The 26,745-nt window shown below is 55.7% G+C and overlaps 1 protein-coding gene across 1 annotated transcript in view; it reads left to right on the top strand.

The window, feature by feature from the left end:
- The window catches only part of PLXNA2 (plexin A2), a 171,537-nt gene that overhangs the window by 44,938 nt on the left and 99,854 nt on the right, over nt 1-26,745 (top strand). The window contains exon 4 of the mRNA XM_054517302.1: nt 5,277-5,411. Coding sequence (XP_054373277.1) covers nt 5,277-5,411 — 135 coding nt within the window. The remainder of the gene's footprint in view (nt 1-5,276; nt 5,412-26,745) is intronic.

The raw sequence follows: 26,745 nt of genomic DNA, 5'->3' as shown, positions 1-26,745 counted from the left end.
TGCACGAGGCTGGAGGGAGCACAGGGGTGGGAGAGCCTGGAGCAGGAAAGAACCTCCCCAGTGGCAATTGCTCACAGGGGTTTGTCCTGTCAGGGTGGCTGAGCTGCTCCTTTCCCCTCCAGAGCCCTGCAGAAAGGCAGCAGGGGATCCTGCTCCCCATCCCTTTCCCCGTGGCAGGGGAGGAGCTGTGTTGATGGAATAAATGTTCGTGGAATCTCTTCTCCTGGCAGGTCCAACATTGTGGGTGCCCCCACACAGAAAATGAGGCTGGAGCCCCCTGCCTGCCCCTGCTCGGGTGCTGCCCACCCTGCCTGCCCACTCTGCTCCCCTCTTCCCACCCCCTGGATGCCAAGGGATAAACCCAGGCCCAGCTGCTCAGCCAGGAGAGCCAGAGATGCTGCAGGGCAGGGATTGTCTGAGCCAAGGGCAATTTTAAACTCCCGGTTTCATCCATTGGGAAAGGTGGGCTCCAGGTGAGAGGGGACACGTGTGGCTCTCCTGGGGCAGTGTTGGGATGATCCCACCAGGGTCTGAAATGCAGACTTTGTGCAGACTTTCTCCCCAGAGTTTTGCAAGGGCAGCCCCAGCAGTGATTAGTGGGAGTATTTAATGTTCAGTTGGACAGTGTGAGCTGGGAGAGGATGGATTTTTCTCCTCCCTCAGGGAGCAGAGCTGCTCTCAGGAGCTGCTTTGCTCCCAGCCTGACAGGACCATGAGCTCCTGCAGGGAACCATCCATGGAGGCTTTGGGGCCAAAGCAAAGGTGATGCCCACGGTGACAGAGCCATTCCCTCCTAATCTGGGAGAAATGCATCAAGAAAATGTGACAGGAGAGAAAGAGCCTGGGAGAGAGGGAGCCTGCAGGTAATGAAGTTAATTGGATGTGCTGATTTGAATGGAACGTGCATGTAAGGTTTGTCATTAGCTTTCTCAGGGACACATCTCTGATTTAAAGGAAAGGCACCCAATGGGATTCCTGTTGAGCTGAATTCTGAGGGGAGGCTTCCCACGTGGAGCCCAGTCCCACCCTGCGGCTCCTGCCTGCAGGGAAGGCTGGGGGGCACATGGGGAGGGGTCCTGCAGGGGCCTGGCACACCTGCATTGGCAAACTCACATCCCACATGTGGGCTGGACTGGCTGAAGCATCCTCAGAAATCCCCACACCCCTCTGGGTTCAGTGATGACCTGGAAATGGGTCCAGCCCCGATGTCAGCAGGGAGTCTGGGGTACTTCACTCCCAGAGGGCCTGAAGGGCTCTTGGAAACCTTTTGGGTAACAATTTGCAGTTCCAGGTGTGGATTCTCCCCTCCTGGAGGTTGCTGTGGGGGTCAGAGGATGCAGGACCAGGAGAATCATGCAGGGCCAGATTTCACTTCGCTGCCATTACAAAAATCAGCAAGTTCAGGCAGCGCCTGCTGCTCCTGGCCCTGGGAATCCTCTCAGGAGCCCCTCCAGTGCCTCCCTGGCTGTTTCCACATGGAATCCCAAAGTGCTTTGGGACCCATGAGGCCCCTGCAGAGGTGGGGAGGAGTTCATGGGTGGCCCTGCTGCAGGACCCAGGCTGGGGAATCAGCTCCTCATGCATGGACTTATTCAGCTGTTTTCTCTGGCACCAGGAATTCCATCCTGAGTCAGCCTGGTGGAAACACCCCTAATGAAAACAGACAGGTAATTTAATCATGGAAAGTTCCTGCAAAGAGATTCGATGTCTCCTAATGGGAGCCTGCTGGGGGGGAGTGCAGAGCTACCCCAGCACTGGCACTGCCTGGGCACAGCACCTGAGGGGAACTTTCCTGCACGAGGTGTGCTGGAGCTTCATGTCAGATTAGATCCTTGAGTGGCTCCTACACGCTGCCACAATGTGGTATTTTGCTAATCTCTGGTGATAAAGCCCAGCTTAGCCTGCAGCTGCATTGTGGGGGTATTAGAGAGCTCAGTGTGAGCCCGGCTCTGCGGGGCTGCAGCTCCTGCACCCAGCACATCCTGCTCCTCCACCGGGCTGCCCTGCGAGCAGGGACGAGTTTGCATTTGCAGATTGGGTCCTGAGGCACTTCTCAGGAGGGATTTCTAAACATCCAGCGGGAGGGAAGGGCTGGATGTGGCCCGGGCAGCTCCTCAGGTCCCTGTCCAAGCGTGGCAGCCCGTGGTGTGTCCTCCTGGGCTCTGCTGTCCCTCTGTTTCCTGTTTCCAGCTCCTGGGGTGCCTCTCCCCACCCCTGTGCTCCACCCATCCCCACCTCTTCCCTCGGTGCCCCTCTCCTGATCCCTTCCCACGGCCATCACCCTGCCGGGAGAGGAGACAGGGAGAGGGAGGGGACAGGAGCAAAGAGAATCAGGGGATCCCAGCCCATCCCTGTGCTCCCCTCTCCCCCAGGGCCCTGGGTTGGGGATGAGCCCAGAGGGGCAGGGCTGGTCCCAGCCCCTGCTCCAGGGACGGCTCAGGAGCTGTCAGGCGCCGGGAGGGCACCCACACGCGAGGCAGAGGAATGGTTTCCCTCTCCAAACGTCAACAAGACGCTTCCTGCTGTGTGAGATGATCCCTTTCTTCCTCCCCGGCCTCGGGAAACATCGCTCTTCTCTCTGACATCATCATTTGTTGCCATGGAAACCGAGCCCCGAGCAAGAGATGCAGCGGAGCATCCCGGTGTCACTGGGTGCCCCTCGGCCTGGGGGCTCTGGGGGCTCTGGGGGCTCTGGGGGCTCTGGGCCTTCAACACCCGCCCAGGGAGTGGCTCTGCTGTCCCCTTGTCCTGGGCCCAGGGCCACCTCATGGTGGCAGAGTCCCTGAGAGCCCCAGGGCTGCTCCCTGGCCCTTGTGGGGGCAGGAGGGCACAGACAGTGCCCAGCACCCCGTGCTGTGCCCCAAAACTCCAACCCAGGCACCAAACCCATCCCAGGCTCCCCGTCCAGGCACAGCTCCAAGCCCTCAGCCGGGCTGGAGAGGCTGTGGGGCACTGCCTCCAGCCCAGAGCTGCAATTCCCAGTTGGAATTGGTCTGCACCAGCCTTGTCCAGTGGTATCTCTCTTTATTAGCCCTGTCTGACCTCATTACTAGAAAGAAGCTCAATTTAACGAGCTGCTGGTGCCCTGAGGGAACTCTGGAAAACAGTTGTTTTTCACAAAGGCTGCTGATCCTTCATGTCCGGGCTTCCATTCCTGTCTGGCCATTAATCAGCCCTTTGTACGGTGGTGGCTGTGGAGCCCTGACAGCCCCGCGTTCCTGCTCTTTATTCCTCGGTGATTTCTGTCCCTCTGTCCCTGCTGCAGCGTGGGTGACTCAGTGGCAGCACCCAGTAAGGCACTGGGCTCATACTGGTGTGGATCTGCCTCTGATTCTTGGTATTTCACAGGGGCAGTGACAATCCTAATTCTCACAGGAGGAATTAAAGCAGGATTTGACCTTCTGCCTTTTGGGGGATTTTGCTTTCTTTGACCTTCTGCCTTTTGGGGGGATTTTGCTTTCTTTGACCTTCTGCCTTTTGGGGGATTTTGCTTTCTGAAAATTCAGGGCTTTCGAGGCAGGCTTTGGCTGGCAGCTTAATCCTGCCAGGGGCTCCTGTGCCTGGCTGTGGGCGTTCCACAGACCACTCACATTCCCTCCTGATGTTCTGCTATAGCACTGAACACTCGGGAGGTAAAGGGGAAAAGAGAGAAATGCAGAGAATGAATGTGTTTGTGTGTGTCCAACATGTCTGAACATGGCAGGAGGCACCGGGGCCCTTTCCGAGGGGAGCATTTATTTGGAGAGGGTGCAGGGGAGCAGCTCTGCTCTCCTGGGCTCTTCCAGCTGGGCTGACTCATTTCTCAGCTAAACCACGAGATGTTTAACAACCTGCTCTCTTAGCTCCCGAGGACAGAAAAAGAGGCTCCTTTCTGTGCCAGTCCTGCCTCTTCCGAAGGTTTGGCCTTTGGGTTTTCCTGCCTTTTGCCCCGTTACGCAGCCAGGCAGGGAACCCCGGGGCCGCAGAAAGGGCTGGGGCAGCACAGCCCGGCGGGAGCCGACGGCATCTATGGGATAAGGGGCTTTCCTAGAGCCGCCTTCCCTCTCCTGGAGGGGCAGCAGGTGCATCCCGGCAATTCCCGACACATCCCGACTCATCTCCGGCAATTCCCGGTACATCCCGGCAATTCCCGGCAATTCCCGGCAATTCCCGGTACATCCCGACTCATCTCCGGCAATTCCCGGTACATCCTTGGCGCATTCCCGGCACATCCCAGCACATTCCCGGTACATTCCCGGTACATCCCGACTCATCTCCGGCAATTGCCTGCACATCCTTGGCACATTCCCGGCACATCCCGACTCATCTCCGGCAATTCCCGGCACATCCCAGCACATTCCCGGTACCTTCCCGGTACATCCCAACTCATCTCCGGCAGTTCCCCGTTCATCCCCGGCTCATCCCCGGCCCAGCAGCGCTGTCGCTGCCGGCCCGTGGCTCGCCCAGCCCCGTTCCCATCCCGCGGCTCTCCAAACGCGCAGATCCTGGTGGGAAGGACAACGTACGGAGTTTGTTTATCCCGCTGCCCACGGCCCCCGAGGCCATCAATTATTAACTCGGGGAAGTGAAGGCGCTTCCTCCGCAGCAGCGGCTGCTGGCAGGGACGGGGCTTGTTACAGCCCGGGCAGGTTTTCCTGCGGGAGCAGGGCGGTGTTTGGGAGGCTCGGAGGGATGCTTGGACCGTGTGGGGCTGTGCCAGAGCTCTGCTCGCTCAGCACAACGGGCTGGGCTGGCCTGGCCTCGCTGAATCCTCCAGGCAGGGAAGTGGCAGCAGCACCCTCAGGTTTCAAGCAGGGATGATGCTCCAGGAGGATTCCGTGGCAGGAAGAGGTGGTGGGGATTATCCAAGTGTCATTCTATAGGTGTCTAGAGAATTAAAAAATACCTCTGCAGAATCCTGGCTTTGCTGTTGGCTGTAGAGTTTTGTGGTCTCCTTTCAGGTTTATTTTAGAGAGAATCTTAAAAGTTTACAGTTTTCCTTCCCCCTGGATGGTCAATCATGGCTCACTGGAGGTCTCTGTGCTCGCCTTGCAACCACAAAACTCTCTCATTATTTCTCCTGGAGTGGAGAAATCACACTGGCTACAGTGGAGACAGAACCTTTGCTCCAGCTCCTGCTCCCACACGCTGCCTCTGCTCGGCTGCAGTTCAGAGCTGAGATTTTTGGATTCATTCCCTTTCCTACCTTGTCCCCCTCCTCCCCTCACCCCAAAACAAAGGCAGAATTTGGCAGCTGGGAGGTGCCCGCTGACCTCTGTGTGTGTTTTGTGCTGCAGATCCGGGCGGACGGGCCGCCCCAGGGCGGGATCCAGTACGAGGTGGTGCCGGTGTTCAAGGACGGCAGCCCGGTGCTGCGGGACATGGCCTTCTCCACCGACCACAAGTACCTGTACGTCATGTCAGAGCGCCAGGTGAGTGAGTGCCCCCTGCCCTGCCCTGCCCTGCCCTGCCCTGCCCTGCCTGGGGCATTGCTGCTCCCTTCCTTGTGCCTGTGTGTGTGCACAGGGGTCCCAGGGTGAGGGGAGAGATGAGGATCTGACTCCATGGTTCAGAAGGCTTGATTTGTTATTTTATGATATATATCACATTAAAACTATACTAAAAGAATAGAAGAAAGGATTTCATCAGAAGGCTGGCTAAGAATAGAAAAAGAAAGAATGATAACAAAGGTTTGTGGCTTGGACTCTCTGTCCGAGCCAGCTGGGCTGTGATTGGCCATGAATTAGAAACAACCACATGAGGCCAATCCCAGATGCACCTGTTGCATTCCACAGCAGCAGATAACCATTGGGTACATTTTGTTCCTGAGGCCTCTCAGCTTCTCAGGAGGAAAAGTCCCAAGGAAAGGATTTTCCATAAGAGATGCCTGTGACACTTCCTCAGCACTGTGCTCTGGGGATCAGCCCCGAGGGGCTGGATGGGGATAAGGGCTTGGAGGGCCAGGAGGAGCTCGGGTTTTTCTGCCCCTGAGCAGAGATTGGCAGCAGTGCCTGGGGCAGAGCTGAACCTGGTTGCTCCTGGCTGGAAGGGATGGGAACTGAGCTGGTTTCGGGCTCTGAGCTGTTCCTGCCTCTGTCATGAGCTGCAGGGGTTCCTTGGTTATAAAGTAATTTGAAAGCAGGGAAGAAATGTTTGAGAAGAGGGCAAAGTCTTCTCCCTGCTGAAAACCTTGAGGGAGTGAACCCCTGAGGCTGAGGAAGGCATTTTGTGCTTGTTGGAGACACTCAGGGACAGACACTTGCATCTGTAGCAGCCACAAATTTCAGATCCCATCCAGCTCGGGCTGGATAATGAGATCTGTGCAAACTTTGCAATTGAATTATTTTATTCAAATGTTAATTCTTGGTCACTTTGTGGCAGGAGCCACGTGCTGCCCATGCTCCCAGCAGGGAGGGAAGGACCCAGTGTGGATCTCAAACAGTTGAGGAAGTGTTTTCATTAGGAGCAAAGTCCAGGGGGAATGCCTCTAACTCATCTTTTATGAGGCAAGAGCGTCTTAATATTCATCAAAGCGCTAATTTGCTTAATTGTGAAACAAAAAGATGTGAAGAGAATTAGCAAATAATAGAATATTCCTGGAACATTAATTCCATTTCCAGCCACGGCTCTGCCTTGGGGAGACTCCAGGAGCTGGGGGCTGTTGCCTCTCATTCCCTGCAGGGTTTGCCACAGGATTCGCCTGTTGCCCTTGCAGCAATGCATGCTCTGGGTCCCAAAATCCAGCAGCTCATGTATATGGATCCTGTCAGCTCCTGTGGTGACCCCAGTGCCCCCATGCTGCAGTGTGATAGGTCAGCAAAGTGCAGCCAAGGAGATATTGTTCCCTGGTTCTCTCTAAAGGAGGCTGATGATTGAAAAGGGGTCAGAACTGAGAGGAGGAGGGAGGTCCAGCAGCTCCAGAGGGTGAGGCTGTAAATGGTGGGAGGTGCCCTCAGAAGGACCGAGAATACACAGCAAAAAATGGCCTTTAAGGGCTGGAAATGGAGAACAAACCGAAATTTGCCACAGCAGAATGCCACAGGGAGCAGCTGCTCCTGGCAGGGCTGTGCTGCAGTAAACGTGGGGGGAGGATTGCTCAGAGCTGGGGTTTGATATCTGAGACAGAAGCAGGCCAGGGCTGTGTCCACACATAGTCCCAAGGAATGCCTGGGGCTGTGAATTCACCTGGGCAAGGTGCTGGGGATTGTGGAATTTATGTGGGGAACATGTTGGGGTTTGTGAATTCACCTGGGAAAGGTGCTGGGGGTCTGTGCCATTCACCTGGGAAAGGTGCTGGGGGTCTGTGCCATTCACCTGGGGAAGGTGTTGGGGATTGTGGAATTTATGTGGGGAACATGTTGGGGTTGTGAATTCACCTGGGGAAGGTGCTGGGGGTCTGTGCCATTCACCTGGGGAAGGTGTTTGGGATTGTGGAATTTATGTGGGGAAGGTGCTCCCCAACAGCTGCTGGCACCTCCTGAGCCCCTCTGGGCATGGGGACAGCCCTGGGACAGGCTCTGGGATGGGCTCTGGGGGCAGCTCCTGGGCCTGGGGCTGTGGGGATGGAGCTGTGAGGATGTGGGGATGGGGCTGTGGGGCTATGGGGATGGGGCTGTGGGGATGGAGCTGTGGAGATGTGGGGATGGGGCTGTGGGGATGTGGGGATGGGGCTGTGGGGCTGTGGGGATGGGGCTGTGGGGATGTGGGGATGGGGCTGTGGGGATGTGGGGATGGAGCTGTGGGGATGGAGCTGGGGAATGGAGTTGTGGGGATGGGGCTGTGGGGAGGGAGCTGTGAGGATGGAGCTGTGGGGCTGTGGGGATGGAGCTGTGGAGATGCTTCCCACAAAGGATGGAGGGAGCTCCTCGGCACGGAGCCCAGCTCCCTTCTGTGCAGGCAGCAGCCAGGACCAGCTTTGTGCAGAACTGCAGGGAAAAGAGCCTCTCCCTGCTCAGATCTGGAGCTGTGGCTGCAGGCACAGCCCTTCCCCATCCCCTGGCTCCTGTCCCAGCCCTGTCTGTGCTTTGCTCCAGTTTTTCCCTCCCTCTTTTTTTTGAGCTCTCCCTGAGCCTTTCATGTCTCGCTGCCAGCTCCTTCCAAAGCAGAATATTTGACATTTGATTTCACTCCCACAAAGCACAGAAGCAACAGTTGCACAGCCCAATCCGGGGGAGAGAGGAATAAAGAAACTTTGCTTCCAGGCACTCGGGGCTCTTGAACCACTCGGTTTAAGGGTGGTTATTAGGAGCTCTTCAGGTTCCCTTCTCTCAGCACCTGCTTTCAGACACTCACAGGGGAAAGGAGAAGTGGCTCTGACACTATATAAAGCAGGAATTCATTTCTCAGTGTTGGTGGAGCAAACAAAGCCCATTTCTGCTCACAGGCCCATTTCTGAGCAAGGCTAGGGAGAGCTGGATGGAGATGGAGATGATGGAGAGGATGGAGAGGATGGAGAGGATGGAGAGGATGGAGAGGATGGAGATGATGGAGAGGATGGAGATGGGTGGCATTGCAAGAGCTTTGTGGGGTCCAAGGGTGGGAATAGCACTGGGTCTGGTGGGTGCTGGCAGAGTTGATCTCCCCAAAATCCCAAATTTTGGGTCCTGTCCCCAAATTCACCATGGGTTCTGTGGTGAGGGACCAACACAGTCACAGTGAGGGGACCATGGCTCTTCTCAGCCACTGCCCAGCGTGAGCTGCCTCATTTTTCACAGACAAATTCAATTAACAGTTTCTATCAGGAAAAAAACAAAAAACACAAAAAAAGCCCACAAAAAATAATATATTGACATAGAATTGGTCATATTGCTGCTTCACTGATGAGACATGAGGTGCACCCAGGGCTGATCAAACAGCAGGCGAAGGGTTAATGGCAATGTCTGACAAATGTGGGGCCACCAACGCCCCCCGATTTAAAAACTCCCATTTTGTCACAGAGTCTGTCACAGAGCCCTCACCAACAACCCCTGCACGTGCAGAAAACCTTCTCTGCTCTCCCCCTTGCAGAGGGAAGGGCTGGGGCTCCCACAAGTGCTGCTGGTGCTGAGGGGTGGCTCTGTGCCTCAGCCCAGCAGCATCACTTGTCTGGCTGTCAGCGAGGCCCTTGGGCTCCCTCGGCGCCTGAAAGCTCCAGCTCCATCAATCCTGTGGGATGAGGGTGCTCTGGTGGCCCCGAGGCTGCAGGAGCCCCCTCTGCTCCCCAGCCTGGCAGGGCTGTGGGCATTGTGTTAGCATCAGCAAAACCGGGGCCAAAGATTTTTGCTGCTCTCGACAGAAGAAGGAATTTGGTTATTTTTAAGGCAGGAGTGAGAGGAGCTCGATCAAACCCAGGGCAGGGATTGCTGGCTCCGAAAGATTTCAGCACCTAATCAAGGGCTGCAGACGTGGAATTTCAATCAGCAGGATCGAAGTGGTGGCTGGAAGGAAGATCCTGTGTTAGGGGTGAGGGAAAACATCCCAGGAGGGCCCTTTCCACCCCAGCCTGGGCATCAGGGGCTCCTGGCAGGTGGGAGCTGCAGGGGCAGAGGAGCTGGTGCTGAGCAGGCTCTCCCTCTGCCCTCACTGCCTCCTCCCTGCCCAAAACCACTGTGCCAACACGAATTTTCCCTTCCTTATTTCCCAGCTCATGATGCCTCAGTTGTCGGCGCTGCTCAGGTGAACCCCCAGGTGAGGTGCTGGGGGGAACAGCAGCACCTTCCTCAGCAGGCACTGCCCAGAGTGCTGTAGGTGCAAAATTCACCTTGCAGAACCGTCCTCCACAATCCCTGCACCGCTCATGGGCTCAGGAGCTGCTCCCAGCCCAGCCAGGGCTGATCCACCCACCAGGGAGGATTTCCCTCTGCTGCTCTGAGGGCTGGAACAGAGCCGCCTCCTGCTCTGGCTGGGAGCCTCAGCACTCCCCAGGCAGAGAGAAGAGCCCAGAACCACCCCACCAACACCACCAAACACAGCAGAGCTCTGAGGGAGCCCCTGCTGCTCCAGGCAGTGCTGGATGTGCCCTCTGTGGCTTTGGAGGGCGCAGGTTTGTGCTCTTTGATGGAACCAGAGAACCACAGAACGGTTTGGGTTGGGAGGGACCTCAGATCTCATCTCACCCCACCCCAGGCTGCTCCAAGCCCCATCCAAACGGGCTTTGAACTCTGCAGGGATGGGGCAGCCGCAGCTCCTCCTCATTGATTCCCAGACCTGTTGCTCTTCCACCGACTGAACTCCCCCTTCCCCCTCCACATCCATCACCGTGGCTTTAGGTAAAGGAATTGTCTTTTAGCCTGCTCTGGGAGCAGTGAAATATTTGCTTGGCAAGTGCCCCTGTGCCAGGAGCTGCAGCTCTCCAGGGATAATTTGTTGTGCATTCCCCTGCCCTGTAACCCCCCAAGGCTTCAGTCCTGTGCAAACTGCTTTGCTTTGGGCTGAATTTTCTGGATGCTGAGGGAGGGGGAGGCCGACAGGAGCTGCCCAGATGATTTAGGAGAGTTTGGATGGGAGTGAGGGCTGAGAAAAACAGGGGAGCCCATCAGTCCTGGAGCCTGAGCAGGGCTGTAAATACCGATGGTGCCCTGAAGAGAACTGAGAAAACATGATAAAAAATGCACGAGGCGTGGATAAAAGGCTCTGCAGTCATCAAGAGGGGAAAAAAATGAACTGATTAAATTTTTAACTACTTTATCTGCTAGTTGAACAGCCAGTTAGCTGGACACAATCTCAGCAAACTTTGGACACTGGCACAGGGAGAAGGGCTCGGCTGGATCCCAACCAGAGGTGTCCAAAATCCTCTCTCCCCTGGGCCCCTCCACCTGCTCATGGGCTGGGACAGAGAGGGAGCTGGGATGGGCACAGGAGCCCCTGGAGAGGAAGGGCTGTACCCCTGGGCTGTGTGCACAGCTCCTCCTCCATCCTCCCAAAACTCCCGAGCTCAATTAGGAATAATTAAGAAATTCCGCTAAAAACTTGTCAGCTCTCATTAACGGTACCCGGCTGCCAGGGAGGATGTGTTAATTACCACGGATTGCCCAAAAAGCCGAGCCCAGGCAGGTGGGGCAGCCTGCTGGGCTCCTGCTGCCCGCACATTTGTCAGCCCTGCTGGGGCTCACCTGCTGCTGGCCCCAGAGCCTCCCCCAGCCCCCAGGGATGTCTGTCCCGACCCAAAATAAACGCGGGCAGCTCAGGGCAGAAGCCTGCGAGGTGAGGAATCCTCGGAGAATAAACTTGGTGGGAGGAAGGGCTGGTGAGCAGGGGGTCACTGGGTTTGTTTTTCCTGCGTGAGTAATGTCGCAGACACTGCTCGTGTGGTTGTTCCTCTCAAGCGCTGCCTGCCTTTGCCTGTTTGCAGTTTGTTTGTTTTGCTTTGGTTTTTCTTTGTATTAGGGCTGTTTCTTCCCCTGCCAGTCACAGCCACAGGGTTCCCACGTGTTTGCTTCGGCATTTGCTTCCCTTTCCAAATCCTCCCCTTCCACAGACCCATTGTTTCATTTCCATTCCAGCCACCACAGTCCCGAGGTATTTCTAGAATTTCCCTTACGTGCACATTCACGGGCACAGAGCCTCAGCTCCCCAGGGCTGTGGGGTCTGCAAAGGGACCTGGGACATCCCCAGGAGCTCTGATGTCCCTCCAGATTTGGTGCCACCACCCCTGCTCCATCCTGAGGGAAGCTGAGCCCATGGACTCCCAGAATTTTTTGGGGTTGGAAAGGACCTTAAAGCTCCACTGGAAGTGGACAGGGACACCTCCCACGCTGTCCAGAGCCTCATCCAGCTCTGTGGGTGATGCTGATGTTCAAGGTTGGGTTTGGAAGGCTGCAGGATTTCCTGCCTGGATGGACAGACAGACAGACCCAGGTCCTCCTTACCAGCAGTAAAAGGAGAGAGCCGTGTTCCCAGGGGGGAAAAGGCCTTGAAGGAGAGATCTGAAACATCACACTCAGTGCTCAGTGATGAGATTTAGAAGCAAATTTGGATTCTTTTTCCCTTTTAAAGTTCCCCTTGTCCCCCATGCCCGTGCTCCTGGAACAGTTTGTGTCCCCAGCAGAGGAGTTTGGGGGTACTGAGCCAGCGAGGCCGGGAATTGCTCACATCAGGCACCAACAGAAAGGAAACATAACTCACAATATGCTGAGGGGAGCTCTGAAATTGCACAAATTATTCTATTTTATACTTTAATTAGTTCGAATTAGCAGTGGGAATAGATGCATAAAATGATCCAGCGAAGGGTGAAATGGAAAAAGGGCTGCGGCGTGGAGGATCGCTGTATTGTGGTGGGGTTTGTGCAGGAGCTGCTCCTGCTGGATCCCTCCAGCCCCTGGGAGGACTGCCTCACCCCTGGAAGTGCTTCCCTCATCCCTGCCAGTGTCCCAGGCCAGGCTGGACAGGGTTTGGAGCACCCTGGGACACTGGAAGGTGGCATGGTGGCACTGGAAGGTGACCCCAGGGCAGAGGCGGCACTGGAGGAGGTTTAAGCTCCTTTCCAGCCCAAACCATTCCTGGGTCTGACTCTGCCAAGTTCAAGCTCTGTCCTGTAGTGCTTTCTTTGGGTCAGGCTTTGCCTGGGCTCCTCAAAAGCCTGGGACAATGTGGCACTTTGCTGGTGGCTGTGTGGGCTGGGGGAGCAGCTGAGAGCCCCCCCAGGATTGCCCTCTCCAGGCTTCCAGCCCCTGCTTGGACTCAGTCTGAGGCTCAAAGGGGCAGAAGGATTTAAGAGAGTTCAAATCCACCCTGACTCTTAAAGCCTTTGCCTTTTTCTCCTTTTTTCCCCTGAAGGTTCTGAAAAATGCCCCCAGATGAGGTGGAACTTGAGTCAAGCTCCTGCAGGCTCCAGATAGGTTGAAAATTATGGATGTGCCCCAGGGAAAGTGGCTGGAATGGCCTTGCAAGCTGGGACTAAATATAAAAGTTTTAAGGCTGGTTGTAAAGCAGAAAAAAAACAACTTTTTGTGAGGTTTGCTCTTGCTCTCCCTCCTCCTCCTCCTCTGGAAAAATATTTCCCATTATAACTTTGCTGTGGCAAAAAATGTTGATATTTTCTGGAGGGAGGTACAGAGATTTCTCAGGGATGTTCCTGGAGAGCACATTCAGCATCCCAAATGGAAATCCTGAGCCCTGGGGCAGATCCTGCCTTTCTAAACCAGAACCCCTCTGGCCTTGGGTGTCCCTCCAGCCCCATCCCTGTGCTGTTCTGAGGAGCCACTTGATAACTGTGGCCTTTCTGCCTGATGCTGGGGAGGGGAGGGAGCTCCATCAATAATCCTGTATTTATTTGAGCAGCGAGCAGGAATGTGCCTGGCAGACTAAACACTGCCTGCTCCCCCTGCCCCAGCCCTGCCCAGGGCCCTGCCAAGAGTGCTGGGGGCCAGACAGAGAGGGGGAGCAGCAGTCCCGGCCTGGAGCTTTCTGTGTGGGTGTTAAAGAAATTATTTTTATTGTAATCAAGCCTGGAACGTGCTGCTCACACAGGGGGATTGTTGTTTTCCCTCTGTCTTTTCCACCGGTTTCTCTGCAGCAGCCCCCACCAGGCTGTGAATGTTTGGCTCTCCGCTCTCAGATTTGGGAGATGGGGCAGTAATATCGGGTTTTAGATCAGGATTGAAGCGTAGAGATGCTGTGTGACCTGTCCTGAGGCACACAGGAAATCTGGGAAAGCCTCCAGACCCTCAGGCCCACAGCCATTCCTCACTTCGCTCCTGCCCAGGCTGATGCTCCAACGAGGACAAGGAGGGAAGAGAAGGCCCTGGGTGGGGTTTGCAGTGCCAGGTTGTTTATAAAGACCCATAAATCCAGGCATCAGCTTCCCAACTGCAACTATTCCCGTGCACTCCTTGGAGTGAGCCTTTAGAATGGGTAAATGCCCATGAAAAGTTGATCCCGGTTTCACCAGTGCTGGTGCTCCCTTTCAAACTGCTGGGCAGGGGCAGCACGGGGGCCTGCAGGGCCTGCAGAGCCCACCCTGGCCTGGCAAGGCTCCAGAGATGCTTTCAAATAACTGAATTCAAAGAGCCTTTAGGAATCCCATCCCAGCAGCGGAGGAATCGGGAGGTTTGGGGAGGGAGGGGGCACAAAAAGGAGCCCCAGGCACTGAGGGGCTCTCAGCTGCTGAGGTGGCTGGCGGAGGTAGGATGAGATGAGCTTTAAAGTCCTTTCCAAGGCAAACCATTCCAGGATTCGCTGATTCTAAGGCTCTCAGAGGCAGGGTGCTGCCTTTTGCTTTGTTAGTGAGGCCCTTAAGGACCCTGCCCCGGCCTCCAGAGCCACATCAAAACCAAACTGGCCAAAATCCCTGGAGATGGAGGGCAGGATTTGGTCGGGGGTTGCTGCCTGGCTGTCTCTGGAGCTGAGGGGAGCAATTTTCCCCAATCTGTTGGAGTGAGAACAGCACTCAGTACTGGGATCAGGGACTTCTCCTTTGCCTCCTGCCTTATGTTTGGGCTTTTCCTCATCCATTTAAGTGACTCACAACTGTCAGTGCCTTGGGTGCTATTAACACCTCACTAAGAACTACATCTAAGTATTTTTATTTTCATTTTCTTCGGGAAGGAAGCAGGGGAAGGCCAGGGTTTAACAATAACTCCTCCCTGTGTGGCTGGGCCTTGGAGCAGACAGCGCTGCCCACAAAAACAATTCGCTCAAAAACCCATCCAGAAAAGAGCTGACCACACTTTTATTTGGAGAAGCTGTGCCAGAAACAGCATTCCCGTGCCTGCAGAGAGGAGGGGGCAGGCTCCAGGCACTCAAAAACAAGCTGGGTTTTTCCATTTTAGGCCTCTGCGTGGTCCTGGCTGGTGGCCTGGGCTCCAGCTCGTCCCTGGCACCTCGTCCAAGCAGGGTGCTGGAGGAAGTGTTGGATTTGTAGGAAAAATCTCCCTGAGAGGCAGCACCAGGGGGGTGGGATTGGGTTTAGGCTTTGTTTGGGGGATGCAGCCATCCAGAACAGCCATAACCCACCCAAAATGGACCTGAGCCCTCATTTCCAAGGGAAAAAGGGGATGACAGAATTCCCCGAGCTGGGAGGCACCCACAGGAATCACTGAGCCCTGGCCCTGCTCAGGACACCCCAAAACCCCACCCTGTGCCTGAGAGCAGTGTCCAAATGCTGAGTTTTGGTTGGTTTAGGGGTATTTTAAGCCACCAGCAGGATTCTGAAGCTGTAGCACCAGTGTGGGGTTTTGTGTGGGGTCTGTGTGGGGTTTCTGTGGGTTTTTGTGTGGGGTTTGTGTGGGGTTTTGTGTGGGGCCTGTGAAGGGGTTTGCATGGGGTTTGTGTGGATTTGTGTGGGTTTTGTGAGGTTTATTGGGTTTTCTGTGGGGGATTTTGTGTGGGGTTTATGTGGTTTTGCGTGGGTCTGTGTGGGGTTTGTGTGAGTTTCTGTGGGGTTTGTGTGGGGTTTGTGGGTTTCTGTGTGGGGTTTCTGAGGTCACCCCGATTTCAGCAGTGTCACAGCACTGGAGGATGGAGACAGAGGCACAGGAGGCTCCCGTGAGCTGCCCGTGGTTATTGTCTTTGGGTGCAGGGCAGCACGGGCAGGCTCCAGGCTGGGCTGTGTAAATCTCGTTAGAAAGCCATTCCCAGCTAATGAAACCCTGGGAGAGAGGGATTTGGCTCCCCAGCCCTCAGCTGGAATAAATCCATCTCCAGTTGTGTGTGGGCTGCTCTGCCCTCTCCCCCAGCACAGGGGCAGCAGCACTTGGTGCATCAGCACCTCCATAATGTCAGGTGATAATTATCTGCTCTTATTTAAAAAAAATAAAAATAAAAACTGCCACGAAAAGCCTCACCTGGCCTTTAATCCTTGTGCAGGAAGCAGCCATGTAAATAATTCTGCCTCCCCTGCAGCCCGCTGGGCTCTGGGTATTAATGCCAGGGGCCAGAGCTGCTGGGGAAAGCTGGTGAGAGGAGGGATTTGGGATAAATGCACCTCAGCTCTGCTGTTTGTGTAGCTGGGATGTGCCTGCCCCAGCCACGGGTCCCACTGGGGTCATGTTTGTTTGGCTGTGCCTTTATTGCTCTAAGTGTGAATTTAGCAGCTCCTACCGGGTGAAATACGATGGTCTCTGTGCTCCATGGCCAGGCTGGGCTTTGCTGAGGTTCTGAGCGCAGCTGCTGCAATATTTGGGTTTATTAACACCCAGCCAAGGCAGACACACAGCCCTGGGGCTCAGCTGCTGGACCTGTGTCCGGATTTGTCCCTTTTCTGCAGGTTTGGGGTGATTTGGGCACCCGGGGCTGGCTGCCATCCCCATCCCTGCAGAGATCCAGGATCCCTCCTGTCCTGGTGCTGGGCCTTCTCCTCCCTGCAGGCACTGAGGCAGGGATTGCTCTGCCCTCTGCTTTTTCTTGATTTATCTGCTTTCCCCACACCCATCTTGCCTTTCTCACCTATATTTATCCACATATCCGTGTATCTATCTCTCTAGATATTTATCCAGCAACTGAGATGCAAATCCAGCAGTGCAGAGGCAGCCAGGCCCATGTGGGACAGCACAGGCTGCTGGAAATATTTCCATAGCTTTGCATTCCCTTTCCCCCTGCCTGTCCCAAAGAACACAGGGGTATCCTCTGCATGTAATGAAGTCTCCGAAGGGTTGAACAATATTTCTTTTCTGCCTCTAACTAATCTTTTTAAATGCTTGACAGCCTCATGTTCTGTAATTTAATGCATTTTATTTAGAAAATAACATTTAGTGCCACTTTGGATTTCCAATTATTCTTCAATCGGACTTTGAGGGCCTGATGTCTTTGTCACTTGGATGTGTGCAAGAGATGGCAACATCAGAGCAGACAACAGCAAATTATTTCCACTACTGATTACTAGGCTGGGGAGGAAAATATGCAGGGACAAATTTAGTCTCGGCATAAATGTATGAAAATGAGTTAAAGCATGGCAGCAGCAGCGGCTTTGTGGCTGGTGGGGATAGGCAGAGCCAGCTTGGCTCACCCTGCACCCTCCTGCAGCACCGGGGGACCTTTGGGAGGAAGGAAAGCCTCCAAGGAATGGGAGCTGCAGTGTCCCAGCTGGATCTGTCTGTGGTGCTCAGTGTGGGCTTTCAGGGCTTTGCTGACGCCTCCTGTGCAGGAGGAAAAGCCTCCCCACTAAACTCATCAGAAACCCCCAAATTACTGTGGCCAAGGGAGGAGCTGCCTGCTCCAACCTCGTGGGTGCCCCTCGTGCTCAGAGGGGACTCAGGGGTTTGATCTGGAGCTGTCAGGGCAGGTTTAGGTTGGATTTTAGGGAAGGGCTCTTTCCCAGAGAGTGCTGGCACTGCCCAGGCTCCCCAGGGAATGGGCACGGCCCCAAGGCTGCCAGATCTCCAGGAAAGTTTGGACAATGCGATGCCCAGGGTGGGATTTGGGGTGTCTGTGCAGGACAGGGCTTGGAATTGATCCTTGTGGGACCCTTCAGCTCAGGCTGGTCCAGGATTCTCTGATCCTTTTCCTGCCTGTACAAAGTGAGGCTCCCCCTGCCCTGCCTGCACTGGAGTTCCACAGCCTGGGGATCCAGAGAGAAGCAGGATGTCCCTGTTGGTCTAAATCTGCTCTTGGAGTCCAAACCATCCCTCCAGGGCTCCTCTTTAGCCTTGAGACAAGTCTGGCACCTTATCACAGGCTGAGGTGCCCAAGGTCACCGTGGGCAGGGCCAGCCCAGCTCTGTCTTCCCTATGGGAAAAGCAAAATGCCTACAAGGCATTGCAGAGCAGTAAATTGGGAGAGCTCAATGAACTTTCCAGCCTCCAACGCAAACAAAGTGTTAAAATTCAGCCCAAAGTGACTTGGTGTGCACAGGGAGGAGGGAGAACACCTCCGAGTGATCAAACCGTGCGTGCTGACCGCTCTCAGTGCTCCCTGCGTTTGCTGTGGCCCTGAAGCTCGGCTGTGCTGTCTCCTGAGATGTTTCCTTGGTCTCACTGATGTGTCCATGTCCTACACCGAGCCACACCGGGCTCCTTCTGTGGGGAAAAAGGCTTAGAGCTCATTCTCCTGCAGAACCCAGGAGTGTGGGATATGCTTAGGACAGCTCGTTCCTCACACTGCCCGTCAGGTTCCTAAATTATTTTTGACAGCCGTGTGTAATGATATACAAATGGGAAAGTGATGGAGTAGCAGAAAATTGACTGGCAAGGACAGCATGATGGAGTTGGAGAGCAATCCTGCTAAAAAGCCGTGGAGACTGCGGAGTGTTCCTGGAGCAAACACCAAGCAGGGCCCTGGCCAGGCTGTGGAAGCAGCAGTGATACCACTCTGTGACCTTTAAAGCTGCTGAGGACACTCAAATGCTTTGGATTTTCAAGGCTCTGTAAAATGACACGAACCTGCCATGCCTGGGATGTTCCTCCCAGGTCTGTGCAGTGTTTGAACAGTTTCAAGAGCCCTGAATGGTTCAGAAATGAAGAATTGAGCGTTGTGTTCCTGCCCTGTGTGCAGCAGGCCTTTGTGGCTGTGGAGAAGGCTTGAGCAGGCTCTGTACTGGCATTGCTACAGAGCTCACTTGGCAAGGCAGCATCCCGTGGGATGTGGGCTCTGAGGGATGGACCCTGCAGCTCTGCCAGCCAGGATTCATGGAATCCTAGGGTATGGAAGGCACCCACAAGGACCATCCACTCCAAATCCTGCTCAGACACCCCAAAATCCCACCCTGGGCATCCCTGGGGGTGTTGTCCAAATGCTCCTGGAGCTCTGGCAGCCTCGGGGAGCCTGGGCAGTGCCCAGCACCGGTCACCCACTCTGGGATGTGGGAAGCTGTGCTGGAAAAGCAGAGGAAATGGGCACTGAAGGAGCCAGAGGGGCTGGGAGGCATCATTTGGTGCCCAGCCCCTTCTGTGGGCAGCGCTGCAGCTCAGTAATCCTGCCAGGCACACGCGGGATGCAGGGCACAGCGAGGCTGGGCCATTGGAGCCGTGCCCGCGTGTGCCAAGAAAACAAACAGAAAGGGCCAGTCAAAGCTTTTCAGTGTCACTGACACCCTGGGACGTGCCAGAGCCGGCAACAAAGGCGGCATTGAGGCACAGCACGGCCTGGGAGGCTGCTGGGAGTGGGCAGATGCGGTGCTGTGCCCACCCTGTGCCCACCCTGTGCCCACCCTGTGCCCACGGCCACTCGGACACGGTGGGTGGCAGGACACAGCCTGGGCCAGCCCTTCAGCAAGGAGGGCAAACAAAATGTGGCCTCCATGTCCCCCTGTGTGCCAAGGGTGGCACTGAGGGGGCTCTGCAGGGACAGCAGAACATTCCTGCTCCTGCCAGGCACAAGGCAAAGGCAGCTCCGAGGTGAGGTGGCAGGGGATGGGTGGCTTTGGGACACTGGGATGGACAGGGGCACTGCCACCCGTGCTGTGCCCCACTGCAGTGCCCTGCCTTGCCCATGAGCTCGGGTGATGTTCCCTTGCTGCTGGCCCCATAGCAGTGGGGCTCTGCTATGATGTGTGAGCACACGGTGACGGTTCCAGCAGGGCTGCAGCTGCCCTGGCACTCCAGGCACACCAGGACACACAGCCCCTGCGCTGGGGACAGCCAGGGTGACCCGGCCCTGTGGCTGTGGCTGCTTTGCTCCAACTCAGGAAAGCAAGGGTTAAGCTCAGGGCCCCTCTGGAGAGAGGGAAATAACCCCAGGGACCCCGGGGTCCCTCGCTGTGCTCCAGCTGCCTCCGTGCATGTGCTGCTCATTTTTCATCCTGAGCACAGCTGCCGCCAGCAGCGCTGTCCTGCCCCTGCTCCTGCCAGTTTTATGAGCAGAGAATAAAGAGGGGGAGCACACAAAGCACCGAGGTTCATCTGCCAATTGTCAGGCTGCCGGGGCAGCAGGGACCCAGCCGTGGCGGGCACCTTTTCATGAGCAGCGCTCTCTATTCATCCCCCACAAGCTGCTCTCATTTTTGAGGAGGGGACCTGCTGCTGCTGCTGCTGCTGCTCGGGGTTTTATCGTGTTTTGGCCCTGATTAGCTGGGTGGGATGGGAGGAGCTGCCTTCCCTGGTCTCTCTCCCGGGGTGCAGAGATCGATGCCAGGGCTGGCAGAGCCCCAGGGCTGCCCCTCTTCCTTCAGCTGGGTAATTAGGAGCTCTGGAGAGGGGGAACAGAGGTCACACGTGCAGTGGGACCATTAACCCCGTCCCTTGCCAGCCACCCTGCAGAGAAATGCCCTGGGAGCAGCTGCTGCAGCGCTGGCGCCCAGCAGGGAGGGAGGCAGCTGAGGCAGGGCAGAGCCCCTGCCAGGGGCACTCACCCCGCTGGGAGGTTGGCAGCTGACAGACGCCGTGCCAGGGACCAGGGCTGGTCCAGAAGTGGAGGTTTCATGGTTTCACATGGCAAAAGGAACCACCCTCGTGGGTCCCTGTCCCTGCTCCTGCCAGAGGCAGAAGACAGGAGGTTTGCAGCTGACAGACACTGTGTCAGGTGTTTGGTCCAGAAGTGAAGGTTTCATGGTTTCACATGGCAGAAAGAGCCACCCTCGTGGGTCCCTGTCCCTGTCCCTGTCCCTGTCCCTGCCAGAGGCAGAAGACAGGAGGTTTGCAGCTGACAAACACCGTGCCAGGGACCAGGACTGGTCCAGAAGTGGAGGTTTCATGTCTTTCATGTGGTAGAAAGAATCACCCTTGTGGGTCCCTGTCCCCGCTCCCTGCCAGAGGCAGAAGACAGGAGGTTTGCAGCTGACAGACACTGTGTCAGGTGTTTGGTCCAGAAGTGGAGGTTTCATGTCTTTCACATGGCAGAAAGAGCCACCCTCGTGGGTCCCTGTCCCTGTCCCTGTCCCTGTCCCTGTCCCTGCCAGAGGCAGAACACAGGAGGTTGGCAGCTGACAGACACCGTGCCAGGGACCAGGGCTGGTCCAGAAGTGGAGGTTTCATGGTTTCACATGGCAAAAGGAACCACCCTCGTGGGTCCCTGTCCCTGCCCCCTGCCAGAGGCAGAGGACAGACAGAGCAGGTCATGGATCCACCAGCCCTTCTCCTGGTTTCTGGCATTCCCACGTTGTCATTGATCCCTGCCCGCCTGCTCAATGCCCCGTCCTGGGGCAATGATTCCCCCTCGTTCCCAGCCTCCCTGGCAGCTGAGGGCTCCCAGTCCCCACAGAAGCTGGTTAATTCTGTCCTCTCCAATCCCTTGCAAGCCCAGAGCTTTTCCTGGAGCTGCTCTGTAGGTAGGCTCAGCACAGGCTGCAGGATCCCCCTGGCAGTCTGTTGGGTCTGCTGCTGCACTGACGCCAGGGATATTTATGGAAATACATGCAGAAGCTCCTCAGTCTCCGATGGAGCAGAAATAGTTTCATGGCATTATTTGCCCAAAATGCCACCGTTCTGAGTGCTGGATCCAGGCACTGAGAGGCTGATGTCAAAGCAGCTGCTTACAGCAGGAGCTGAGGTGGCTGCCAGGGACAAATGCCTTGGTGTGGCAGCCCTGGGAGCATTAATGCAGCAATTCTGGGGTTTGTGTGGGGGCTCTGAGCTTGTATCAGCCCTGGGAGCAGTAATGCAGCAATTCTGGGGTCTGTGTGGGGGCTCTGAGCTTGTATCAGCCCTGGGAGCATTAATGCAGCAATTCTGGGGTCTCTATGAAGGCTCTGAGCTTGTATCAGCCCTGGGAGCATTAATGCAGCAATTCTGGGGTCTCTATGAAGGCTCTGAGCTCGTATCAGCCCTGGGATCATTAATGCAGCAATTCTGGGGTCTCTATGAAGGCTCTGAGCTTGTATCAGCCCTGGGAGCATTAATGCAGCAATTCTGGGGTCTCTATGAAGGCTCTGAGCTCGTATCAGCCCTGCCTCCCACCAGAGCAGTGCCACAGCCCCAGAGCTGCTCTTTGATTCCACATCTCCCATGCAGCAGAACAGCAGCCCAAGGAAAAGCAGGTAAAGATCAGAGCTAAACCCTTTACCCGACCTTTTCTGGCTACAAAACCCATCCCAGCTCTCATTTCCCACAACGGGAGGCCCTGGCTTGGTGCTCCTGCTTTCCCAGGGGCGCTTCCAAGCCGCGGGCAGCCATGTTTGCTCTGGGCTGTTTAAAGAGCTCGCTTGTGGTGGCACTGCAAATGAAGTCATGTCCCGAGGGCCGGGGAGGTTGTGGGGAGGGTTTGATGGGGGAAAACCGCCGTGTTGTGGCTCGTGACCCAGGCAAACCCTAATTGTGTGTTTAGCACAGCCCAGGCTGGAGCTGTTTCCTTTGCCTCGGTCTTGGCACGCTGCCCTTGGCTGGGATCGCTCATCCTGTGGTTGGGGCTGGTCAGGAGTCACCCCAGTCCTTAGGAAAGGAATGTTACAGGGCTGTTGTGTAAACCCACTGCTGCCTGAGCAGGCCTTGTTTTCAGTGTAAATCTGCTGCAGGGAACGCTTTAACCTTCATCGTATTTTATTTTTTTTTTTTATTATTTCATTAAGTAAGATTTATACAGGTAGAGTATTGGAAAGGTCATCTGTCCCTTGAGCTGTGGGAAGAGCTCTGAGCATTTCTCCCTCCCCACTTGGCTGTTACACCCCTGGTTTCAGCTGGGAAAGCACCAGGCCTGGGTTTTGTTGTCTTCTGGGGGGTGAATTTACCCCTGCCCGGTACACAGAGCCCCCTCCTGCCCCATTCCCACCCTCAGTGGATCCTCCAGCAGCAGCACCCTGGCCTTTCCCCAGGGGATTGCATCCCCGCTGGGGGGAAGCAGGGGGTTATTCCCCTCCTCTCCCTCAAGAAATTTGGCATGTTGGATCTGCAGCAAGGACTCAGGATCTCTGGATGCTTTGCTGCTCCTGTACCCCTGAATTGAGATATTTTATGTCTTTCTTGTTTACTGTGTGTGATGAGGCTGAGTGAGGGATTTTTGCAGATATTTAAGATCCTCCAGCAGCAAGACATCAGTGGTTTGCCAACCAGGGTGTGCTTTAGTGCTCTGCTTATCCCACAGCTCTGAGCATCCCCCAGCACACAGGACACTCCAGCCAGGCATGGAGCTTCACAGGCCGAGGCAGCAGAGCTGGGAGGGAGCTTTTGCAGCTTTTCTAGCAGCAACCTGTTCTCCAGAGCTTTTCTGAACCCTGAGAACAGATGGCTGGGCTGGAGGCTGAGATGCAAGGACCAGGGACTCGTGTTGACATTACCTTTACCAGAGTGCCTTTCATCATTAGCATGTAAATGCCAGCAAACACCCAGGAATTATCCATCTATGATCTCTTCATCAGAAGAGGCCTCTGATCAGGTTAATCTCACTTTCCCAGCGTGGAAAGGAGGATGCTGAGCAGCTGTACCCACCAGCAAGTGGAAGCAGAGTGAATTTCTGAGAGGGGAGGATGCTGTGAGCACCAGGTTTGAAGTGGCTGCCAGTGATTGCTCTGCCTCTTGCACAGCACTGCCAGGGCTGGAATGGCAGAGCTGATGGTGCTGATTGAGCCTGATGGGGCTGCTCCAGGGGCAGCTGCCCTGGAACGCCCTGGCTGGGTGCCGAGCAGCCCAGCTCTCCCGTGTGTCACAGGCATCTTTGATGGAAAATCCTTTCCTTGGGATTGTTCCTCCGAGAAGCTGAGAGGCCTCGGGAACAAAATGTAACCAATGGTTATCTGCTGCTGTGGAATGCAACAGGTGCATCTGGGATTGGGCTCATGGGGTTGTTTCTAATTCATGGCCAATCACAGCCCAGCTGGCTCAGACAGAGAGTCTGAGCCACAAACCTTTGTTATCATTCCTTCCTATTCTATTCTTAGCCAGCCTTCTGATGAAACCTTTTCTTCTATTATTTTAGTACAGTTTTAATGTGATATACATCATAAAATAATAAATCAGCCTTCTGAACCATGGAGTCAGATCCTGGTCTCTTCCCCCATCCAAGAACCCTGTGAGCACGGGCACACCCGTGGGCAGGAGGGAAGCTCCCAGCCCGCTGCATTTCCATCCTCTCACTGATCTCCTCTCCCTCCTGAGAAGCAGAAGAAGCCAAAGCAAGCGTGGGGGAGGGTGGAGGAAATGTGTTTTAATAGTAAATACGGCCTTGTTATTTATCAATGCAGAGTAATTGAAGTAATTTCATGTCGGTTTTAAATGCAGCACCCAGGGATCTAATCTATCTGTCTAATATTAATGGGGAATATTTGCTTGCCTCATTCATTCATTACTGTTTTCATTAAGACTCTAGTCCCATTTAGGAGTCTGTTTGTCATTTTAAACTCTTCTGTTTTATCTTAGCCTGCCACTATCCTGTTTAACAAGTGAAGTGAATCCGTGAGTTGCAGGCTGGCAGCCTGGGGGAAGGGGCTCTGCTGTCTGGCGTGTGCTGTTCCTGGGGAGCCAGGAGAAACAGACTGCAGGCACTCACAGGCAGCAGGCCCAGCATCCACAGCCGGGAGATGCAGGGTTCCACAGCAGAGCTGGGGGGCTGAGCTCCCAGCATGGCCATCCCTGCTGGGACACGGCTCTGGAGGCTCCAAGCCAGCCCAGGAGGCTGCTCGGAGCAGGGATGGGGTTGATGAGTGCTCAGGGTGCTGCCAGCTGGGTGCTCTGGCTCCTCACAAGGTGTGTTCCCCTCTAAGGCATCCCCACCTTCAGGGGATCACAGAATGGTTTGGGTTAGAGGGGACCTTAAATCCACTCAGTGCCACCCCTGCCATGGCAGGGACACCTTCCCCTGTCCCAGGTGCTCCCAGCCCCATCCAGCCCGGCCTTGGGCACTGCCAGGGATCCTGGGGCAGCCTCAGCTGCTCTGGCACCTGTGCCAGGCCTGCCCAGCCTGCCAGAACAGAATCTCCTCCCACTGCCCGCTGCCAGGGGCTCTGCCCCTGCCCCTGCCCCTGTCCTGGAGCTGGGAGGAGCCCAGGGAGCATCACCTGCAGGGCTGGGCGGGCACCAGGGCTGGAGGCTCCAGGCCTAATTAGAGACCCGAGGAAGGGGAGCATTGTGCTGTTAACGACTCTCTGGCAAAATGCTCTGAGTAAAACAGTGATTTTTCTAAGCACAGCCCAGTTGTGAGCGCTCGTTGAACACCCAATTACTTTGGTTACAACTCCAGAATTATTCTGAATTCTATTTTTGCTGTTTTCTCACCAAACAGAGAGGGGAAGAAGCGCACACTTTATAATTATTCACCTTAATTAATTTTCTGAGCTTCTGTTAAAACTTTTAAATGACTGCAGGGAGCACGCCAGGAGTTCCACGGCAGCCAGGCAAAGCAGGGGCTGTGAACTGATGCGAGATGAAAGTTTCCTGAGCTGGATTGATCCCCACCTGAGCCCCGAGATTCTGGAAGGCTGCCCCACTTTTATCCTGATTAATTAGCTCCCCTGAGGCCTGGGCTAATCAAAGGGCACTGCTCATCAGCTGGTGGCCATGGCAGGGTGGCATCAGAGGACGGTGCCAACACGTCAGGGAGCCACTTGTGATGGCAGCAGTGATGTCCTCTGGCAGGAGCACGGGGAGGGGCCCCTGGCTGCCCCAGGAACATCATCCTGGGATCCAGAGGGGACTCCCACAGCAGCAGGGAGGCTCTGTCACCCTGGCAGCTGAGGAGAGGGCAGCTCCTGCCTGGATCACCATCCTGGCTTCCAGGAGCTCCTTTGACCCTTTTTGTGCAGTCAGGAATGAAATTGCCACTCCCCTGAGGTGTGGTGGCTTTCCAGGCATCCAGGGACATGGATCCATCACAGCAGGGCCCTGTCCTTGTGGGGGAGACCTTTAGCATCCCATTCCTCGCTTTTGGCACCCTGTTCTTGTCAGGGAGGGGTTCTGTGGGTCAGTTCTGTAAGAAATGAAGTGGTTTAGGGTCCCAAAGGAGAAGGATCTGCTGAGGGTCCTGTCCATCCCTGCATGGGGACACTGAGCTGTCACCAGCGCCCCGGGGGCAGAGCAGCTCAGAGGAGCCAGGCAGGAGTGGATGTGTGGCTGCACCTCATTATTCCATCCATGAATTTCGCTGCATTTGCCATTCCAGAAGCTCCTGTGAGTTCCTCAGCCAGGCCTGCACTCCAGATCTCCTTCCAGCGCTGCAGATGACAGAATTTCCTCCTGACTCGGTGTGGGCACAGCTCTGCCCAGCTCCGGGGGCAGCGGGCACGGCGAGGTGGGCACAGGGTGGCCGTGCCTGCCTGGCCCCACAGCCCCAGGTGCAGATGGTGTGTGCGAGGCAGGAGGCAGAGCCGGGGCTGCCAGGGCACGTTGTGGCTGTCACCCAGAGCTGCCACTGCTGTGCCAGTCCGAGCAGGGGGCGGATGCCAGAGTGGCATCCCAAATGGCATGCCAAGGATCCCAAATGGGATGCAAATGGGATCCCAAAGGCTGAGCCTCCGGCCACAGCTGGGAGCCCAGCGAGGGTGAGGGATGGGACACCCGGAGCCTGTGCCAGGCAGGGGCACCTGCCCCCGTGCCCACCCTGCAGCCCCAGGGTGTCACTGTCACCTGCTGGGGCAGAGGAGGAGCTGCCAGACCGAGCAGCCCCTGCACAGTCTCGTGCTGGAGATGAAATCCCATTTCCCCTCCTGGACGAGGCTGTGCTGCTCCTGGGAGCTGAGAGCGGGCTGGGATCTCTGCCTGGCACTTTGTTATTCCAACAAACCCCGCTCAGATGTTCCATATTGATGTGATGATTAACTGGAGCCGTGGTAAACCACAGGGAAGTGTTTGTCTGCAGGAGCCCGTGTGCCAGAACACGAGGCTGCTCCGAGCCCTGCCGGGATGCTGGGCCGGATGGATGCAGAAAACTCTGGCTTGAGGACAATTTTCCTGCTCCAGCAAGCCTCACTTCGGGATATTTGCTGTTTTTTCAGCCTTTCTTGCTTCCCAGAGGAGGCTGTCCTTGCTTTCATCACCTCCCTCAGGAGCCTGGCAC

Source organism: Molothrus ater, chromosome 25 (genome assembly GCF_012460135.2).
Source record: "Molothrus ater isolate BHLD 08-10-18 breed brown headed cowbird chromosome 25, BPBGC_Mater_1.1, whole genome shotgun sequence".
Taxonomy (NCBI): domain Eukaryota; kingdom Metazoa; phylum Chordata; class Aves; order Passeriformes; family Icteridae; genus Molothrus; species Molothrus ater.
This window is presented reverse-complemented; position numbering and strand designations above follow the sequence as displayed.